Consider the following 21340-nt stretch of genomic DNA (forward strand, 5'->3'; position numbering starts at 1 on the left):
GTAAAGAGTTGTTAACTGAAACACACTATCCTCAGATTGTAAAATGTTACAATTGATAAGTGTATTCAAACAAATGTCCATAATGTCCACCGTTCATGATCACCACACCTTCATGTTTATCGTGCCTTAGGTAATTGTTATATGTTAATCGTGCCTTAGGTAATTGTTATAATATGTTCACCGTGCCTTAGGTAATTGTTATAATATGTTTATCATGCCTTAGGTAATTGTTATAGTATGTTTATCGTGTCTTAGGTAATTGTTATAATATGTTCACCGTGCCTTAAGTAATTGTTATAATATGTTAATCGTGCCTTAGGTAATTGTTATAATATGTTGATCGTGCCTTAGGTAATTGTTATAATATGTTCACCGTGCCTTAGGTAATTGTTATAATATGTTTATCGTGCCTTAGGTAATTGTTATAATATGTTTATCGTGCCTTAGGTAATTGTTATATTATGTTCACCGTTGTTTAGGTAACAGTTAAGTTATGATCGCCATATGCCTTAAGTAAATGTTAAGATATGTTACCGTGCCCTTACGTAACTATTATACATTCACCGTGCCTAAGGTAACTGCTTAGATAAAATCTCCGTGCCTTAGATTACCGTTAAGCTATGTCCATCGTGCCTTAGATAACCCTTCAGCTATGTTCACCGTGCCTTAGATAACCGTTCAGGTATGTTCACCGTGCCTTAGGAAACTGTTGATTCATGTTTTCCGTGCCTTAGGTTCTTGTTAAGATATGTTTCCGTGCCTTAGATAACCGTTCAGCTATGTTCACCGTGCCTAAGATAACCGTTCAGCTATGTTCACCGTGCCTTAGATAACCGTTCAGTTATGTTCACCGTGCCTTAGGAAACTGTTGATTCATGTTTTCCGTACCTTAGGTTCTTGTTAAGATATGTTTCCGTGCCTTAGATAACCGTTAAGCTATGTTCACCGTGCTTTAGATAACCGTTCAGCTATGTTCAACGTGCCTTAGGAAACTGTTGATTCATGTTTTCCGTGCCTAAGGTTCTTGTTAAGATATGTTCCCGTGCCTTGGATAACCGTTCAGCTATGTTCACCGTGCCTTAGATAACCGTTCAGCTATGTTCACCGTGCCTTAGGAAACTGTTGATTCATGTTTTCCGTGCCTAAGGTTCTTGTTAAGATATGTTTCCGTGCCTTGGATAACCGTTCAGCTATGTTCACCGTGCCTTAGGAAACTGTTGAATCATGTTTTCCGTGCCTTAGGTTCTTGTTAAGATATGTTTCCGTTCCTTGGATAACCGTTCAGCTATGTTCCCCGTGCCTTAGATAACCGTTAAGCTATGTTCACCGTGCCTTAGGCAACTGTTAAGCTATGTTCGCCGTGCCTAAGGAAACTGTAGATTCATGTTTTCCGTGCCTAAGGTTCTTGTTAAGATATGTTGCCGTCCCTTGGATAACCGTTCAGCTATGTTCTCCGTGCCTTAGATAACCGTTTAGCTATTTTCACCGTGCCTTAGATAACAGTTAAGCTATGTTCACCGTGCCTTAGGCAACTGTTAAGCTATGTTCGCCGTGCCTTAGATAACCGTTCAGCGATGTTCACCGTACCTTAGATAACCGTTCAGCTATGTTCACCGTGCCTTAGGAAACTGTTGATTCATGTTTTCCGTGCCTTAGGTTCTTGTTAAGATATGTTTCCGTGCCTTAGGTAGCTGTTAAGCTATGTTCGCCGTGCCTTAGATAACCGTTAAGCTATGTTCACCGTGCCTAAGAAACTGTTGATTCATGTTTTCGTGCCTTAGGTTCTTGTTAAGATATGTTTCCGTGCCTTGAATAACCGTTAAGCTATGTTCAGCGCGCCTTAGGAAACTGTTGATTCATGTTTTCCGTGCATTAGGTTCGTGATAAGATATGTTTCCGTGCCTTAGATAACCGTTAAGCTATGTTAACAGTGCCTTAGGAAACTGTTGGACTATGTTTTCCGTGCCTTAGGTTCTTGTTAAGGTATGTTTCCGTGCCTTAGATAACCCTTCAGCTATGGTCACCGTGCCTTAGATAACCGTTAAGCTATTTTCACCATGCCTTAGGAAACTTTTGATTCATGTTTTCCGTGCCTTAGGGTATTGTTAAGATATGTTTCCGTGCCTTAGATAACCGTTTAGCGATGTTCACCGTGCCTTAGATAACCTTTTAATTATGTTCACCGTGCCTTAGATATCCGTTTAATTATGTTCACCGTGCCTTAGATAACCGTTTAATTATGTTCGCCGTTCCTTAGATAACCGTTAAGCTATGTTAACAGTGCCTTAGGAAACTGTTGGACTATGTTTTCCGTGCCTTAGGTTATTGTTAAGATATGTTTCCGGGCCTTAGATAACCGTTAAGCTATGTTCACCGTGCCTTAGGAAACTGTTGGACCATGTTTTCCGTGCCTTAGGTTATTGTTAAGATATGTTTCCGTTCCTTGGATAACCGTTCAGCGATGTTCACCGTGCCTTAGATAACCGTTCAGCGATGTTCACCGTGCCTTAGATAACCGTTTAATTATGTTCACCGTGCCTTAGATAACCGTTAAGCTATGTTCACCGTGCCTTAGGAAACTGTTAAGATGTGTTTAACGTGCCTTAGGTAAATGTTGGATATATTTATGTGCCTAAGGTTACTGTTTAGATATGTGCATCGCCCCTTAAGTAACTGTTAAGTGATGTTAACTGTGCCTTGGGTAACTATTGAGATGTGTTCACCGAGCCTCAAGTAACTTTTAAAAATTGTTTTCCGTGCCTTAGATGACTGTTAGGATACGATCAACATGCCTGAGACTGAATATTTGTTCAACATGACTTATGTTAAAATTATAATTCAATGTCTGTGCATGGTAAAAGCTTGCTTTATCATGCTTCATAAAAATGGACCCATCGTTTGTCGAAGAAAAACATGTGCAGCCGGAGAGCTTAATGATCTGAGGGGTTCCTTGTTAATATCCTACTGTTTTAATGATACATATCCAATTTTTATATGATAATTGCAAGTCAGTGAATTATTGAAAACAACAAATCAAGGGAAACCCATCTGTAATAGATAATTTTCATTGAGTACATCCGTACTTATATAAATATAACCTTTTTGTTAGACCTATTGTCACGTTTGAAAATCTTAAGGAAGTTCATCCTGATCAAATTCTGAGAATATATAAGCAATAGTTAAGTACGTAGGCAATGTTATTTCCAGCGCTATCACTACCCGGACAACCTCACATGATTGAAATACTGACCACCAAGCCGGTATACCACGCTCCCGGATGTGGCTTTCTGGTTGATTAGTGACAATTTGATACCGCTACATGTTAAATAAATAACATAGCTCTTCTTTGTCAGTCCATACATTAAAGTTGGGTATGATTGATTTATTTAACACTTAACACAATATTTTGTCCGAACAAACATTCAAAAATGAGTTTTAATTTATTTGAACAAAAGCATATTTTAGGCTTTAAAAAACTTCTAGTCACACTCATTTATGTCAGCTAGATTTTATTGGTGATGGTATGAATGAGTAATATTATAGCAAATTAACCAAAATTAATCAAATACCTTCAACACGGTTATTTAAAAGGTAATCAATACGACTTGATGTGAAGGTTTATGATGGATTTAGTTAGGAGATTAAGTTAGAAGTGAATCAAGTTTCTGTCTTTTCATTCATTTTAAAACTTTAGATAGATGTCAATATATTAGAATAATAAGGGTTTTGTTACTAAGGAATTTCATGATACGTCTGGTTTTTTTTTATTATAACTACTCCGAGGAACAGGTTATGTACAGTGTATTAGTAACTATACTAATTGTTACTACTCTGAGGAACAGGTTATGTATAGTTTATTAGTAACTATACTAATTGTTACTACTCTGAGGAACAGGTTATGTACAGTGTATTAGTAACTATACCAATTGTTACTACTCTGAGGAACAGGTTATGTACAGTGTATTAGTAAGTATACTAATTGTTACAACTCTGAGGAACAGGTTATGTACAGTGTATTAGTAACTATACTAATTGTTACTACTCTGAGGAACAGGTTACGTACAGTATATTAGTAACTATACTAATTGTTACTATTCCACGTTAATGATTGCATAATGAATACTTCCACTTGGTTAAGGTTACTCAAACATTGTGCCTCAAAGTTAGTCTATGAAGCGATCGTCAAAATGAAACATGGTCAAAACGGGTCAATATTAATATTGTATTTTAGTTAAGTAATAGACGGGTAAAATTTAGGTAAAATTTAGGTAAAATTTAGTCTGCTTATTGTAAATTGCAAAATACCAAATAATATTTGAATAAAGTTGAATGCATCAATTTTTAAAATACTCCAGCCGAAAATTTAATAACCCTTTTTATTCAAATTAATTCATTTAAACAGCGTTAATTTGAAACAAAGTAGAAAATCCTCAAGAAAATTGTAGAAGATTTTAGTTATTGATTTACATCTGGCCTTAGTTTAAAACTTAACCCTTTTATTGATTTATTACAGAAGGCTTCGTCACTAAGGAACTCTCGTTCATGTGTACGTGCATTCCCCCATGTATTCGGTTTCCATTTGTACGATATATGGGACGTTAGTTAGAGATGTCACGTGCTACCAAGGTAATGCTATTAAGTAGCATGAATCAGCTGTTAAGCAAAACACTCACGTAGGGCAATGTCTAACCAGAAAGTAAATTGGAATAAGGCTTTCATATAACTACTTACCTTTTCAACCATGTTTTATATGGATCCAATCGTTTAGTGAACTTTTCCATAGATAGAGCATCACTAATTGTAAGGATGTACGACTTGATGTGAGCGGTTAGGGTGTGAAGCTATTTGTTAAATGTTATAGCGCACTGCAGTGTGAGTACACAATAATATGACATTTGAATGACCGTTAGTGGAACAGTCGTTATAACATGATGACCTTAGCTGCAATTAAGAAAAAAACATGCAAACATTCAGATTAGAAAAAAGATGTTGTTTTGCCTCATATATTTAACACTAAAAAATCCTAAATAATCATCTGGTTGTTTTAAGGTAAAATCTGTATAATGCAAACTGATCACAAGAAAACCTCTTCACTAAGTAAGTACAATTCGTGTTATGATGATAACTTCTAAATGACAAGAAATCCATCCAGATAACAGGATGGAAGCGCGCGGGGGTCTTTATGTCTTTATTTTAGATACGACTTCACTTGCATTTTTCTTTATTTTGATTTCTTTATTTTTGTGTGCATACTCTACCATTTTGTTTTTCAGTTATTATTTGGTGGATAGTAGGATAAAGCAATGATGGGGAAGAATAATAATTGATTAGAATAATAGTTGCACCACACTTCTATCTTGTAGATAGGCACAAGAAGGAAGTCATACTATAACACGTGATATTGCACCAAAATGATTGGCCCATTACGATCGACGTACCACCTAAGTATTATATAATAGTGTTCAGATTAACTGGTATAAACCAGACTTTGAAGTGGGATTTTGTTGGTTTAATGCGTTGTTGAAACCGTTTATGAGATGACGCAGGAGTAAGGCTGAACCTGCTGTAAGCTTTTCATTTTTCACTCAATATATTTTAAAATAAAAAATAATTTACTGTTTGCATTGGGAAGATAGGTAACGCTTTAAAAATATTTTTCATTGCCGCACGTCGGTGTTTCTCCTCCATATATCTGATGAATGTTGGTGGATATGACACACCGCTGTAAAATTCTGGTATTTAATTTTTGACGTTGATTGACTTAAGCAAATACACCTTTTGTGTTAAGCTTGAAATCGACATGATGTTTGCTAAGTGCATTTTTTATAATTAAACTATTACGAATGGTGCTTATCATAGGTTGCCATGCAGGATAATGAAATTCTTACCACACATATAGAATCTTCGGGTTAGAATCTAGGCTTGTCGCCTTAGTTAGGATTTTTTTTTATCCTCTTGATTCTGTAATAAATATCATTTAAGCGAGAAAAAGAAAATCAATCTAGATAATGTATACAGCAGCCATTTTTTTCAAAGACCTGTTTTCACGAGTGGAATAGTAAGATCACCATAAACAGCCAAACGCCAATTAGAAGGGCTTAAGAATAGGGCGTCCTAATGATCGTCTTAATATGATGTTTACGTCGTTAGGGTAAATGGGATACGCATGTCTACACTATGAATAAGTATTAGGTTATATAAACCACTGATCTATATTCCAATAATTACAACAGCTGAAGTTTTCGCTTTTAATCACTAATAAATGTGAAGGCAGACTTCTGAGATAGATTTGTTAACGTACAGTCACTAAATTGAGCAGCAAAAGCTCTTTACTTACACCTCGATATTAGCTAGGTGCATATCTTACACCTCCATATTAGCTAGGTGTATATCTTACACCTCAATATTAGCTAGGTGTATATCTTACAACTCCATATAAGCTAGGTGTATATCTTACACCTCAGTATTAGCTAGGTGTATATCTTACACCTCCATATAAGCTAGGTGTATATCTTACACCTCAATATAAGCTAGGTGTATATCTTACACCTCAATATTAGCTAGGTGTATATCTTACACCTCAATATAAGCTAGGTGTATATCTTACACCTCAATATAAGCTAGGTGTATATCTTACACCTCAATATTAGCTAGGTGTATATCTTACACCTCAATATTAGCTAGGTGTATATCTTACACCTCAATATTAGCTAGGTGTATATCTTACACCTCAATATTAGCTAGGTGTATATCTTACACCTCAATATTAGCTAGGTGTATATCTTACACCTCAATATTAGCTAGGTGTATATCTTACACCTCAATATTAGCTAGGTGTATATCTTACACCTCAATATTAGCTAGGTGTATATCTTACACCTCAATATTAGCTAGGTGTATATCTTACACCTCAATATTAGCTAGGTGTATATCTTACACCTCAATATTAGCTAGGTGTATATCTTACACCTCAATATTAGCTAGGTGTATATCTTACACCTCAATATTAGCTAGGTGTATATCTTACACCTCAATATTAGCTAGGTGTATATCTTACACCTCAATATTAGCTAGGTGTATATCTTACACCTCAATATTAGCTAGGTGTATATCTTACACCTCAATATTAGCTAGGTGTATATCTTACACCTCAATATTAGCTAGGTGTATATCTTACACCTCAATATTAGCTAGGTGTATATCTTACACCTCAATATTAGCTAGGTGTATATCTTACACCTCAATATTAGCTAGGTGTATATCTTACACCTCAATATTAGCTAGGTGTATATCTTACACCTCAATATTAGCTAGGTGTATATCTTACACCTCAATATTAGCTAGGTGTATATCTTACACCTCAATATTAGCTAGGTGTATATCTTACACCTCAATATTAGCTAGGTGTATATCTTACACCTCAATATTAGCTAGGTGTATATCTTACACCTCAATATTAGCTAGGTGTATATCTTACACCTCAATATTAGCTAGGTGTATATCTTACACCTCAATATTAGCTAGGTGTATATCTTACACCTCAATATTAGCTAGGTGTATATCTTACACCTCAATATTAGCTAGGTGTATATCTTACACCTCAATATTAGCTAGGTGTATATCTTACACCTCAATATTAGCTAGGTGTATATCTTACACCTCAATATTAGCTAGGTGTATATCTTACACCTCAATATTAGCTAGGTGTATATCTTACACCTCAATATTAGCTAGGTGTATATCTTACACCTCAATATTAGCTAGGTGTATATCTTACACCTCAATATTAGCTAGGTGTATATCTTACACCTCAATATTAGCTAGGTGTATATCTTACACCTCAATATTAGCTAGGTGTATATCTTACACCTCAATATTAGCTAGGTGTATATCTTACACCTCAATATTAGCTAGGTGTATATCTTACACCTCAATATTAGCTAGGTGTATATCTTACACCTCAATATTAGCTAGGTGTATATCTTACACCTCAATATTAGCTAGGTGTATATCTTACACCTCAATATAAGCTAGGTGTATATCTTACACCTCGATATTAGCTAGGTGTATATCTTACACCTCGATATTAGCTAGGTGTATATCTTACACCTCAATATAAGCTAGGTGTATATCTTACACCTCAATATTAGCTAGGTGTATATCTTACACCTCAATATTAGCTAGGTGTATATAGGTCACTATGTATATCTCACACCTCAATATAAGCCATGACTTATATCTTACACCTCAATATAAAACATGACGTATATATTACAGCTCAATATAAGTCATGACGTATATATTACACCTCAATATAAGCCATAACGTTTATCTTACACCTAAATATAAGCCATGACGTTTATCTTACACCTCAATATAAGCCATGACGTTTATCTTACACCTCAATATAAGTCATGACGTTTATCTTACACCTCAATATAAGTCATGACGTTTATCGTAAACCTCAATATAAGTCATGACGTTTATTTTACACCTCAATATAAGTCATGGCGTTTATCTTACACCTCAATATAAGCCATAACGTTTATCTTACACCTCAATATAAGTCATGACGTTGATCTTACACCTCAATATAAGCCATCACGTTTATCTTACACCTCAATATAAAACATGACGTATATATTACAGCTCAATATAAGTCATGACGTATCTCTTACACCTCAATAAAAGCCATAACGTTTATCTTACCCCTCAATATCAGTCATGACGTATCTCTTACACCTCAATATAAGTAATGACGTATCTATTACACCTCAATATAAGCCATCACGTTTATCTTACTCCTCAATATAAGTCATGACGTTGCTCTTACACCTCAATATAAGCCATGACGTATCTCTTACTACTCAATATAAGTAATGACGTATCTCTTACACCTCAATATAAGTCATGACGTTTATCTTACACCTTAATATAAGTCATGACGTTGATCTACCATTGCCGGTATTGACACGTCAGTCGTTATGAGAATGATCTGTCATTACATTACGATGATTTGTATTCAAAGTTTGATGGTTTGTAATTAAAATACAATGATTTGTTATTAAACTACGATAATTTGTAACTTAACTACGATTATTTGCAACTAAACTACGATTATTTGTAATTAAACTACGATGATTTGTCATTAAATTACGATGGTTTGTAATAAAAATACGATGATTTGTAACTAAACTACGATTATTTGTAATAAAAATACGATGATTTGTAACTAAACTACGATGATTTGTAACTAAACTACGATGATTTGTAACTAAACTACGGTTATTTGTAACTAAACTACGATTATTTGTAACTAAACTACGATTATTTGTAATTAAACTACGATGATTTGTAACTAAACTACGATTATTTGTAATTAAACTACGATGATTTGTAACTAAACTACGATTATTTGTAACTAAACTACGATTATTTGTAATTTGACTAATTGATTGGTGACACCTATGAATGCCACATGTATGTATGCATTTACAATGTGCAGGCAATTATTGATACTAAAACCATGATTTTTTTTTAATATAATTAACAGTTTGTAGAGAGCCTGAAGTATATCCTGTTTTATTTATCTGCAAAATTGGTTTCTCTGGACTTTTGCCTGAAACCCAGTTACTAAAATATAAGTGTAAATAGCAATGTTTAGTGCTATAGTAGATCCGTGTTTTAATATAAACACCACTTTAATACGTTATCGACAAGGAAATCTAAAATATACTATGTTGGGGAGGTAACATTTCTCCGAAGTGAAAGCTAACAAAGCATCCTTTATGTAAAATCAATCGAATGTATAACTATGCACTTTCGTATGTATTGAACAAGACACCAGACAAAATGTAATAATAGGTTTGTTTGCCGATATGTTCAATTCTAGAGGTATTTATATTGTCAATATACATTAATTCAATATAAAAAGTATTTGAAAGAAAAGCGTTCAGTTTCAAAAACGAACCGAGATTACAGATAATTAAATTGTGTAGCATTACCTTTAATTCTAACGATTATTTGGATACGTTTGTCTTGACCAATGATGTTGAAGACGATTATGACCCGAATTCAACCTATGATATTTCAGCGTTGATTACAATTAGTAACCGGTTTAATTTCTCTTAGATTGGTGGTGACCTATTTACTTTCTTAAAATTTACGTGAAAGATGTGAAGAAGTGTTGTAAGGGCAACAACTGGTTCACCCGTTGGCAGTATAATGTGACCGGGCGGAATGCTGTGCTGGCATCAGATCCGCACTATCACAAGGAGGCAAGTACACCAACATACCCTGTCTCCGGCACACATACACACATGAACGATTACACAACACACATGGAGGCACGTCCTTGAATGACATTTGTTGTGAATGGTGTGTTAAACAAAATAAAACCAAACCAAACCGAACGTGACAGATAATGTAGCATGTCGGTTATGGTGTTTGGCAACACACTTTTTGTTTTGTGTTTTTTTCCTCATAAATATTTTGTGATATCTTTCATGCAGTTTTGGCGTTCACGTAATCCCCGTGTATTTGTATCTACTTGAAGTTCAGATTTAGTCCTTGTGTGTTGACGTTTTGATCATTTATCTCCGTTATCTTAAATTGATTATAATGTCTTTTGTCATAAACTTAGAAACTAGCCTACGGTCTATCCTACTGGGAAGGTGTCGCACCTGAAAGCTATTGATATAAGGTAAATGAAGGGATGGCCACACCCAGAATGATATCACTTTAGAAATATTACTCTAGATCTGTATGCAATTTAACACGGAAACGATGTAAATAGTTTGAATCTTAAGGTTGGAAGAAATGCGCGATTACTTACTATAAATCTCTTATGAAATTAAATGAAAATCTTAAATAAATAATTGAGTGACTGTGTCGTGTCAATATCACATACATAATTATGTTCTATTTTTTTTAAATTTAATTGGTTAATCCACATTCAGTGAAAATGTATTGACCTTTATTTCATGTCATTTTTATTGAATTTTAGAATTAAATGCATATCGAAATGTCGATGAACTTTGTGTAAACCTTTATCGATCAATGTCGGGTTGATTTTACGATCCATTTCCTTACACTCCAGTATCACTAAAGGGTTAATTTCACACGCCGTAGACTAAAACGTTTAGGAATTAATCCGATACGAAATCGATTCTTATTAATTTAACATTAAAATTATTTACATTTATATATTGACAGATGATAAAATTATTTCAGAAATATGTATTTTTTATTTGTTTATATATACATATATACATCAAAGGGTCGGTGACCGGTTGGGGACCGGTATTCATACTGACTACTGTAATATAGACCATTTAATATAGAAAATATGTCAAACGTAGTGTACGTTATTAAAAATGACCAAATCATAAGTTTGATACCACAGTTTCCATCAATTGAGACAAAACGATTTACAATGGAATCTGTTCGAGATATCATCCCTAAGCAATCATCTGTCTTAAGGGACCACCATTTATTTATCCGTAATGAGCAGTTTTTATTTTCTTATATTCTACTTAAAATCATCTTTGTTAATTCTTCGCTTTTAACTTTTTCATATTTGAGTCTTCCCTGGGGTAGTCTCAAAGTACTGTCAGTTCGGTCACATGCCTCTCCACCTATGTCGCAAACCTTTGTAGTGTTAAATATTGTGACTGATGGCTTAACTTGCTAAGAAAGAACAAATTCTTTACCTCCTTCTGAAAAACATAAAAGTGTATAAAGAATATACAAATGATACCAAACGCGGCTCAATAATAAGGTAACGTGCATACATGATTGTGAACGTAGAAGAACTGCGTTATTATAATATAATGTTATAATTAAAAATAAACATTATTTAACAAAAAATACACCATCTTATGTGTGGAATTAATAGAATGTAGGATAGGAGTTGCCTACACCTAGCATTGATTCATACATGTTTAAGGGACAACTAGAACGTTCATTTACTGCTAGCAGATGTCAACAACTACACTATATATGTACAGCTGAACTAAACACCAATTTGCTTATTATTGGAACTATTGAATACCATCGTAATAAAAGTGTTTTCAACATAAATTGGGTACCCCCATTGCTCTTCCATATCAACATATACGTTTACTCACAGGAGTCGTTCACCTTAATAACTGTATGAAACAGTTTAACGCTAGATCGATACGTATGTGTGTTAAAAATGTCACATCAAAAAGATGAAAAAATATAGATATTGATTTTATCTTTTGATATGCTATAAATTATTTGACATGGATTAATGTATCACATACCCTGACATACCTTTTAGTAGGCTAGGGCAGTGGCCTCGGAACTGGATGATCTACAACTGCAAAAAAAAAGGCTGACCTTGACAGTGTTTCAACTCATTTATAGGAAACTCAGATACTTCAATTATTATCTTACTTTAATGTTTTAAAAAAGATGAGTTGATGAAAGACACCAAATTAGAGTTCAATTATATCATTAAAGTTATATTTAAACATAAATAATACATTGACTTATCCACAGAAACCTAGTTTTTTTTCTAAACGTAACAGGTATAACGATACCTTAACCGGTTCATCATACTTTGATCACTGTTGAGGTATTTCTTGGATGTGGGCATCCTTTTCTGACGTTCCACGTACTATCGCCGCAGATTAAAATGCATGTTACAACTACTATATACAGATATTTTAAATAAAAATTAAAATTAAAAAAAGACAAAATACGCATATTTCAAGTCGCAAAGTATCTTACCCCTACTATAGATATCCACAATGTTATTTCAGAGATGAATTGAACCTCTATGTACCAGTACTATGAATAGTACAGATCCAATGAAACGTCATGAGTCATTGTTTTGCACAATACGCCTTTTGTCCCCTGAATACTGTTTTTGTTGTCATCCCCGCGGTGTCGCTGATATAACTTTTTTTTACATTGCTTTAATTAATCTATTATGCATTGTTTCCAAGTTTTTGTAATTGTTTATTGAAAAAATGATATTAAAGAAAGAAAAAAAAATGGGTACCAGGAATTTAGTTTTAAAACACAGACAAATTACGATGGATTTAATATGCATGCAGTAAATTAAGAAATTAACGATATGTAAGCGTTTTGAGTCTATGTATTTGGTAGCTTATTATGTACATATGGAATTTACTTAGCATCTTATTGACGTAATTATACAGTATCTATCTATTTATTATTTGTCTTTTACAGATATTTTTTACATAGTGAAATCTTGTAATCTTGTAATCTTGTCGTGTGACTTAAAAGATGAACCTAACACACACACACGTGACTACACCTATAACATTTGATAAAAGATACAATGAGCTAAAAATAACTTACACAGCATCATACAGCTGTGTCGTCTTTCAGGGACTCATCGGTGATGTAAGGGACCAAAAAGGTGGCAATCCAAATAGTTTAAACTACTGTTGAAACAGAGGGACAGGTGCGTAATACCTATTAATTGTGAATTAAAGTAAGAGAGGGGTACTGGCTAATTAGATTAGATAATATTTAAAGTGTGTTTAGTATGTACCATACCACCACTCAAACGACATAACTGTGGCCATCAAGGCTACAGCAAACCTTGAGTATGTTAATAGCACACACATTTAAACGTTGTTTACAGTGTAAGTTCTCAGGATGATAGTCACGACGAAAGTTATAAGAATACCAATCAGCATCAATCATTAATCAAACTTAATCTTCATACAGACTGTCCAACAAGGAAACGCTGAAACGAGGATGTACTCTATTTAAGGCGCTTGTAATTATATATTTACTGATATATGAAATAGGATAACATATATTTTAAAGCTAATTTCATGTTGGTCGTTTACCTGTGCCATCAATCATATTTTACTCCTATGGTTTTGGTTGGTTTAAAATCGATTTGTTTCAATTATTCGTTTTAATGCACAACTACCCTTTCATTTTGACAAATCTAGTGTCCTTGACATTGCCTGCTAAAGTACGTTAACGCATCACCTTGATCACAATTTGAAAAATCATATCAACAAGAGATTTGAGAAAAGTGTTGAATATTAAAGTGCAGTTTTGACTTTTTCTAAGTGATCCTTTTTGAATTATTGACATATCGTTATGTTTATAACAAGGACACACAGCCATCCAATCATATACGATATTTCGTAAAAATGATAGATTCGAAAGATCTTTTGAACGATACTGCTTTACAAGTATTCATTATCACTTAATAATTTATCCTGACAAAATGGCGTTAAAAGTACTTTTATATTTACACTGACTATTATTTTTGATTTTTATTTCTGTAAAAAGTTTGACATTTACCATCTGAAGTCTTAACGTGACTCAGCTACCAATACATTACAGATGTTCAATATTGAAATGAAAAACAAATTCTGACTTACTGATAGGATTTAAATTTTAATATTAAATTAGCTGTTATAGTACATCAGCTCATCAGTTTGTCATGCCTATTGAAATCGATATCTTGATTTAAATTGACCACGAAGTAACATCTTCCTGGTTTCTGTTTATAGTTACCTTTAGTTGATATGTCAAGGCCCAGTTGTACAAATAGTGATAAGCGCAAATTTTATTTTTGTGTAACTTTAAAACAAAGCTATTAACAGATTAAAACTGACAGCAAATATTTCAGAAGAGTAAACTGCATGCAAAATTACAAGCTTTTATCTTGAATATTGACCAAATTATTAGAGGTTAAAATATGTCGTTAAACAATGATTAAGCTAATCAACTTTAGAACAACTGGGCCCAGATCGATGTGAGAATGCCAACAGAAAGTTACTGATATTATACCTATGTTGTTACACTGATAAATCACCTCATATCTGACGTAAGCATATCATCACTACTGTAGTATTGCGTTTTAATTGAACACATTTTGAATCAAGAAGACTTGTAAAGTTTAGAAAATATAATGCCGACTTGACAGCTTGAGCCTATGTAGAAGGCCTACATCAGATAGCTTACATAGGTATATTATTGTATGTGCAGCACTTACGCAGTGTAAGTTTATTGAACGAACTCTGTTAACATGGAAATCGACCAATAAGGTAAATACAATTCCATAATTATAGTCAGATTGGTATATCTCCAATTTTCTGTTTTTTACGATTGCCAAAACAACTATGGATTCCTGAATAACCATAATGATGGTCATGGAGCTACACTACTGGAAATATAGATACGGTGTACATAAAGGAATCCGATAGTAATCAATCTATCACGACAACCGTTCATCTGTCCGTTTGTAAATATAACAAAGAGAAATGAGTATATAATTCAGGAAATCAGTTTTACCTTATGTTAGTATTCTCCCATAACATGCACATAGATCATTTTGCATCCGTTTTGAAAAAGTCACCCATAGACCCAAATCTTTGTAAAAGTCATTTTAATAAATCTCATCCATTCTGAATAAAATACTTATCTTTTTTAATTTCAACAAATCACTGCACAAAATTCCCCATAACGCAATATATATCAAAAGCACATTTCAATAATGTATTTGTTTTCCTAAAAACATTGTTTTCATCGTTCCTATCATTATCCGGGTTTGTTTGTACTATATGACCTAATTAGCAACACCTTCAGGTTAAAACAAAGGTGTGTTTGATCCTTATACTGATGAAACAGAAGGGGCATCTTTATCGTATCAAATCAAGAAAAGTAAATTCACGCTTTCATCAAAATGAAACGTTTTACATTTACAACCAAAAGACATTAATATGTGGTGTACATATTAGAATAATAATTTATCATAACGTTTGTTTAAAAAAATACATATTGTAAATAACAATAGTTTGGACAACTCTCTGTCGACAAAATTTACAACACTGATGCATGAATCGTTATATATATAGGGATACAGGAATATCCCTGCTGTCAATCACTAACTTATCATCACACCTTTTTATGAGAGCATGGCCTTAGTATGCGGATATTCAACATATCTATATAGCTTACCTGTTTAGTTTACCTGTATGACGAACTCCACGTCTGTATTTATTCCAGGTCAAAACCGAGTGCGTCAGGATCGTATCCGCATTGTACCTGTTAAAACAGACAACATACCTAGACAAGTTCACATTCTGTGTGGCACACTACACCGGACGAGATGCAAACGCAAAGACGACACTGCAGACTAAATATATATATTTAAAGTAGGGAACCAAACCGACACATTTGTAACGATGAATGTGTATCACTTCATTCTATTTTTTCTTCTACACGAGTGCCATTCCCATTTTGCAGGTAAGTGGTTTATTACATGTTCCTTTTCATTACATTATTTGTGTTATAGGTGTTCGTTTAACTTCCATGGAACTCATAATTACAAACTTTGTCGTTGATGGTTTTTTTAAATTTCATAATTAATTTTCTTAATATGAATGATAGTATAGTTAAACAGTTTTACAACGGTCGTTGGACTTTACGACCGTACAAACGGTCCGTGATTATAAGCATATTTCTCAACGTGATAAAACACTCCACGTGCACTAACGGTATTAACGCATGTGGCTGTATGGTCTGTAGTTTATATGTCTACCCGACTGCCGCACCTCATAGCTCCTTTATAGGGAATGATATCACTTAAATTGTATTATCATTTATCATTTATACTTTTCAATTAATAGCAGGTGTCAAGTAATCATTTTTTTACCTCAGTCATCATCAATTGTTTCTCATGTCTCATGTTCTCGGGTTAGATAGCCAAGGCAAATAGGTTAAAGCTGAAATACTGTATTACTGAAATGTGTTTTACGATCTGATCCAGATGGTGTTGAAAGGACCCTTAAAACATGGAATATACTATTTATTTACGGTGTTTTAACGTAACGTTTAGCAAACGATTGATTGTATCTATAATTTGGACTATGTTTATATTTTACAGAGAGTTCACTAGTTCAGAGGATTGATGGCTGGTACAATAATTTTGCTCATATAAACTGGGGCGGAGCAGGTAATATATGCCATATGTATATAAATATAATCTAAAACGGCAGGCTATCAGTACGTTGAAATTGTACCCGCTGTAAAATGTCAAGCATTACTTTTCAATCTGATTTTTAAATGAAAAAACACACAAACACAAATTAGCAAACGGCCATATATAAATATAACTTCCGAGTATACACATTATTATTACTTACAGAATACAAACACGTAAAAATAAAGTATCCGAGATAATAGCATGTTATTGAACTATGTCACAACTTGTATTTCATTAAGGGGAGCCCCTCATTCACAACATAACAACAGCGTATACCGACTTCACGTACAAGGTTCCCAGTAACGGTCTTCCAAGTGCCAGAGTAATCAGCAATACATTGTTTAGACAGAATATGTCTCTAGACTCCGGGGGTTCGTTCTTAAACAGATCAGCACTCTTCGCATTCTTTGGTAAGTATTAACTCTTCATGTCACTCCGTGTATTTATTATCTTAATACTAGCAACGACATGCACTGTGCCTTTTTCTGATATCGTCTGAAAGAGGGATCTAAAATTATAATATACCCTCTTGCTACTACAAATATGATACATATACGAAAAATAAAACATGGATGATATTGAGAATAATACACCTTAAAATCACATTACTTACTGTTTTTGTCAAATGTCTTATAGCATACATTCACGTTCAATCTATTTTTGTATAGATATACAAATCATAACAAGGGAACTTAACTTGAGAAACATTCAGATTTGATAAGATAATACGGAATAAATGAAAAATATCCCAAACCCTCGTTGTTGTTTATTTTAACAAAGCGTTGATTTTACAGGTCAGTTGGTAGACTTTGAACTCACGGATGTAGACGATACGACGTGTCCAGCTGAGCTCTTGTCAATCCCTGTACCAAGGTGTGACCCGGATTACGATCCACAATGTTCCGGCACTATGTCTATGCCATATGAAAGAGCAGCATATGATAAAAACAGTGGTCAGACACCTAATTCACCTCGTCAACAGGTAAAATATACTAACTGTGGGCAGACACCTAATTCACTTCTTCAACAGGTAAAATATACTAACTGTGGGCAGATCCTGGACTCTTCCCTTTGATACTAAATATTCACTTATAGAGGAGAGTCCCTTAACACTAGCCGTAAACATGTCAATTTATTTACACTGGACATACCCCTAACTCTACCCGTCAATAGTTAAGATTTATATAGAAAAGATTTTTTTTACGTTTAGATTTACTTACAGAAGTAATGAAGATTTATTTACAGACCCCTTAGCGTATCTGTCAAAAGTAAAGATTTTCTGACAATGAATAGACACTTCCGTCGAAAGGGAAGAATTACTTTCCGAGGACAGACCCTTAACTCTTCCCGTCAACCGAATCGATAAACGTGGATATACCCTATCACCATGAATGGATAAGATTTATTTATAATGGGGGTTACTCTAACTCTGTTTTATTTTACAGTTAGCACTGTAATTAAACATATATTTATATATTGATAATTGTTCAACCATAACATTCAGGTTATCCCTTAATACGATATATGTTCATATGATGTTTTAGAAAGGAAACCAAAATGTTAGTTAATATTGAAAACTGAACGGTATGGTCTGCATTTAATTTAGAGCGAACTGATTTTAAACGGTTGTTCGTGCTATTGTGTTTCGTATTTTCTGTTTGCTGAATCGGGGATATGCTATCTTCTGTATTTTTGTATTGTTAATCACATTATCGATACTTACATCAGTCGACTTTGACGTCATAATAATAATAATTGAATTATATATAACGTCCAGAATGCTTCTGCATTTAGCTTTTTTATTACAATGACATTTTCCACTTAACAGAAAACTCTCCTGAAGAGGTAAATGCATAGCGAAAATGTCTATATTAAAATATCAACTACACACAAAAAATGTTAAAATTCAATCAGTAGTCAGTTAAAACTATAACAGAACAATTGTTTTCATTGCAGTTGAACGCAGCCACCAGCTATATAGACGCCGGGTTTGTATACGGTACCAATACGGTCCGGGCTGCTTTTCTTCGTGAGGACAAAACAGCGTATCTAGCATCAGGTGACAAGTGGAGAAAATATCCGGAAATGAATGATATTGGAGTACCGTACGATGCGTATCCATCTGTATCCCATAAAATAGCTAATCCGCTTAAACTATGGAGTGAGTAATGTGATTCTTTTCATTTATATAAACATTTCCTAACACTTTGAGATATTTTTTGTGAGCAGGTCTAAAATATATACGTGTATTCTACTGATTGTCATCTGGTGAAATTTGGTCTTAATTGCTGTGAGTCATGCTCCGTTTGGAATATTGAAGTAACAGAATCAAATATACATTTTTTACCGTTAGAAAACATAGTATTTGGTACTTTGATTTTTATGCATAATTTTGAAACAAAACTACGGTAAATATTAGAACATTATAAATATTCGATGAGGGATATTTGCAATTTTGTCCGTAACAGCAATTAATCTTATAATTACATGTAAATATCTGTTCAATAATCAACATTATTTGATCTATATATGTAACATTTTAATCAAATTACGCAAACTTACCTCTTTTCAGAGTTGGGTGATAAACACGTCCATGAGAACCCTGCAGTTCTCTCCCTTGGCGTTTTATTCTATAGATGGCATAACTACCTTGCCAAAAAATTTATCCATGAAGATCAAGAAAATCTTTCACAAGCTGATCTTTTTGCTAAATCTAGAAAATGGGTTATTGCCAGTCTACAGGTAAGCTAAATCTTCCTAAATATCTTGTCGTGTCATATTTTAAAGTTAACCCAGCATTCATAGAAACGAAAATTCATGATTTACGCAATAAAACATTACCGTCAATAAAATCAAACTCATTTATTACTGGCTTAGCATTCAGATGCAGTCAGGAAAATTCCTGTAATTTAACATTTAAGTGTTGAGAAGCGTTACCCTAGTTTCGTTTGATTAAATATTTAACGGGTGATAACGACGAGAACGTGAACCCCAATACGTTCACAAACATGGAAATTGACGTTTACCTTATGTATATGAACACGTAAAGGTTGCATTATTATATGAAACTATATAAATTTGTTAGTATGTTTTCTTTCTATTTACACTGTAAGATGTACTCGTGAATGTACATTCTCCTTGTACAGTGGGATGAATGTATTAAAGGTACAAATGATCTTGCAGTAATACGTCTTTCAAAACTCATTTCACTCGTCATCTTGTGTTTTTATGTATAATTTTTCAGAATATCATTGTCTATGAATGGTTACCGAAGCTAATGAAAACGAAATTACCGCCATACCAAGGTGAATATATAGAGCATGATACATCCTAACAGATAAAAAAAACCAAAACATTTTCCCCCATAGTATAGTGTATTACGTAGAGTCAATAAAAATGCTAGCTTAATTTCTGACGTCAGATCCTATTTAATTTCAACTTAGATATAAACAAAAAGTATACACGAAGCCCATGATCAATTATAACAATTTAAAACTATATATTGGAAGACTGATTTAGTAATGATGCGCATCTATCATGTATTCTAGGCTACAAGTCGTCCACAGAACCGGGTATAACAGCGGTGTTTGATGCTTTAGCGCTTAGATATATTATGACCTTGATACCTGCTGGAATTCATCAACGGTAATTATTTAATTTACAAATGTATATATCGCCCTATATAATTTTATTTATTTACTTTTGGTTGGATTTAATCTCATCTGACCTTCATTCTTTACCTAAACTGTGTAGTGTGAATACTGTCTGTTTTGTTTTCTTTTTTTAAGTTTTAATGATTTGCTACATTAAAAAAAAAAAGGTTCAAGCATAAACAACAATATTTACTTTTCAGGTAAAGTTGTTTTATATAAATAACGCTGCAGCAGAGAAACACAAAAGACGTCTTTCATAACACAAACAGAAATTCAAGTAATACTAAACAGCGAAACGATATATATAAGAGGTCACATAACAACATGAACCATTGAGATATTTTAAAGGAAACACCTTCCTATCGTAACAATCAATAATTTGTTTTACAGGAGAGTGGGCAGCTGTGATCACATCGACTCCCATTTGGGCCCGAAAGCTCTACGACTGTGTAATACCTACTTTGAATCCCAGGTTTGTTTTTAAAACATGCTACAGTAAATACAATGCTGTTTGGAGAAAATTTGATACATTTTAATAATGGACTTGTTATTTTGTATCGTATATTTTATTGTTTTATGTATCACATGCTTTAAAAAGCATGAATGAAATAGGTTTTAAGCGTATAAAAAACCGCTCGTTGTGTATTCAATGATAAATGATATAAACGAATTGTCC

General features: G+C 33.6%; 1 protein-coding gene across 1 annotated transcript in view; it reads left to right on the forward strand.

Moving 5' to 3' along the window:
- LOC110456222 (dual oxidase-like) overlaps positions 1-21340 on the forward strand; it is a 56267-nt gene that overhangs the window by 16546 nt on the left and 18381 nt on the right. Inside the window, exons 2-10 of the mRNA XM_021506820.1 lie at positions 16033-16272; positions 16913-16981; positions 17251-17421; positions 17806-17993; positions 18968-19172; positions 19584-19753; positions 20256-20316; positions 20560-20656; positions 21055-21136. Of these exons, the coding sequence (XP_021362495.1) occupies positions 16212-16272; positions 16913-16981; positions 17251-17421; positions 17806-17993; positions 18968-19172; positions 19584-19753; positions 20256-20316; positions 20560-20656; positions 21055-21136 (1104 nt within the window). The 5' untranslated portion in view covers positions 16033-16211. The remainder of the gene's footprint in view (positions 1-16032; positions 16273-16912; positions 16982-17250; positions 17422-17805; positions 17994-18967; positions 19173-19583; positions 19754-20255; positions 20317-20559; positions 20657-21054; positions 21137-21340) is intronic.

The sequence above is a fragment of the Mizuhopecten yessoensis genome, unplaced genomic scaffold (genome assembly GCF_002113885.1).
Source record: "Mizuhopecten yessoensis strain PY_sf001 unplaced genomic scaffold, ASM211388v2 scaffold8573, whole genome shotgun sequence".
Classification (NCBI taxonomy): Eukaryota; Metazoa; Mollusca; class Bivalvia; order Pectinida; family Pectinidae; genus Mizuhopecten; species Mizuhopecten yessoensis.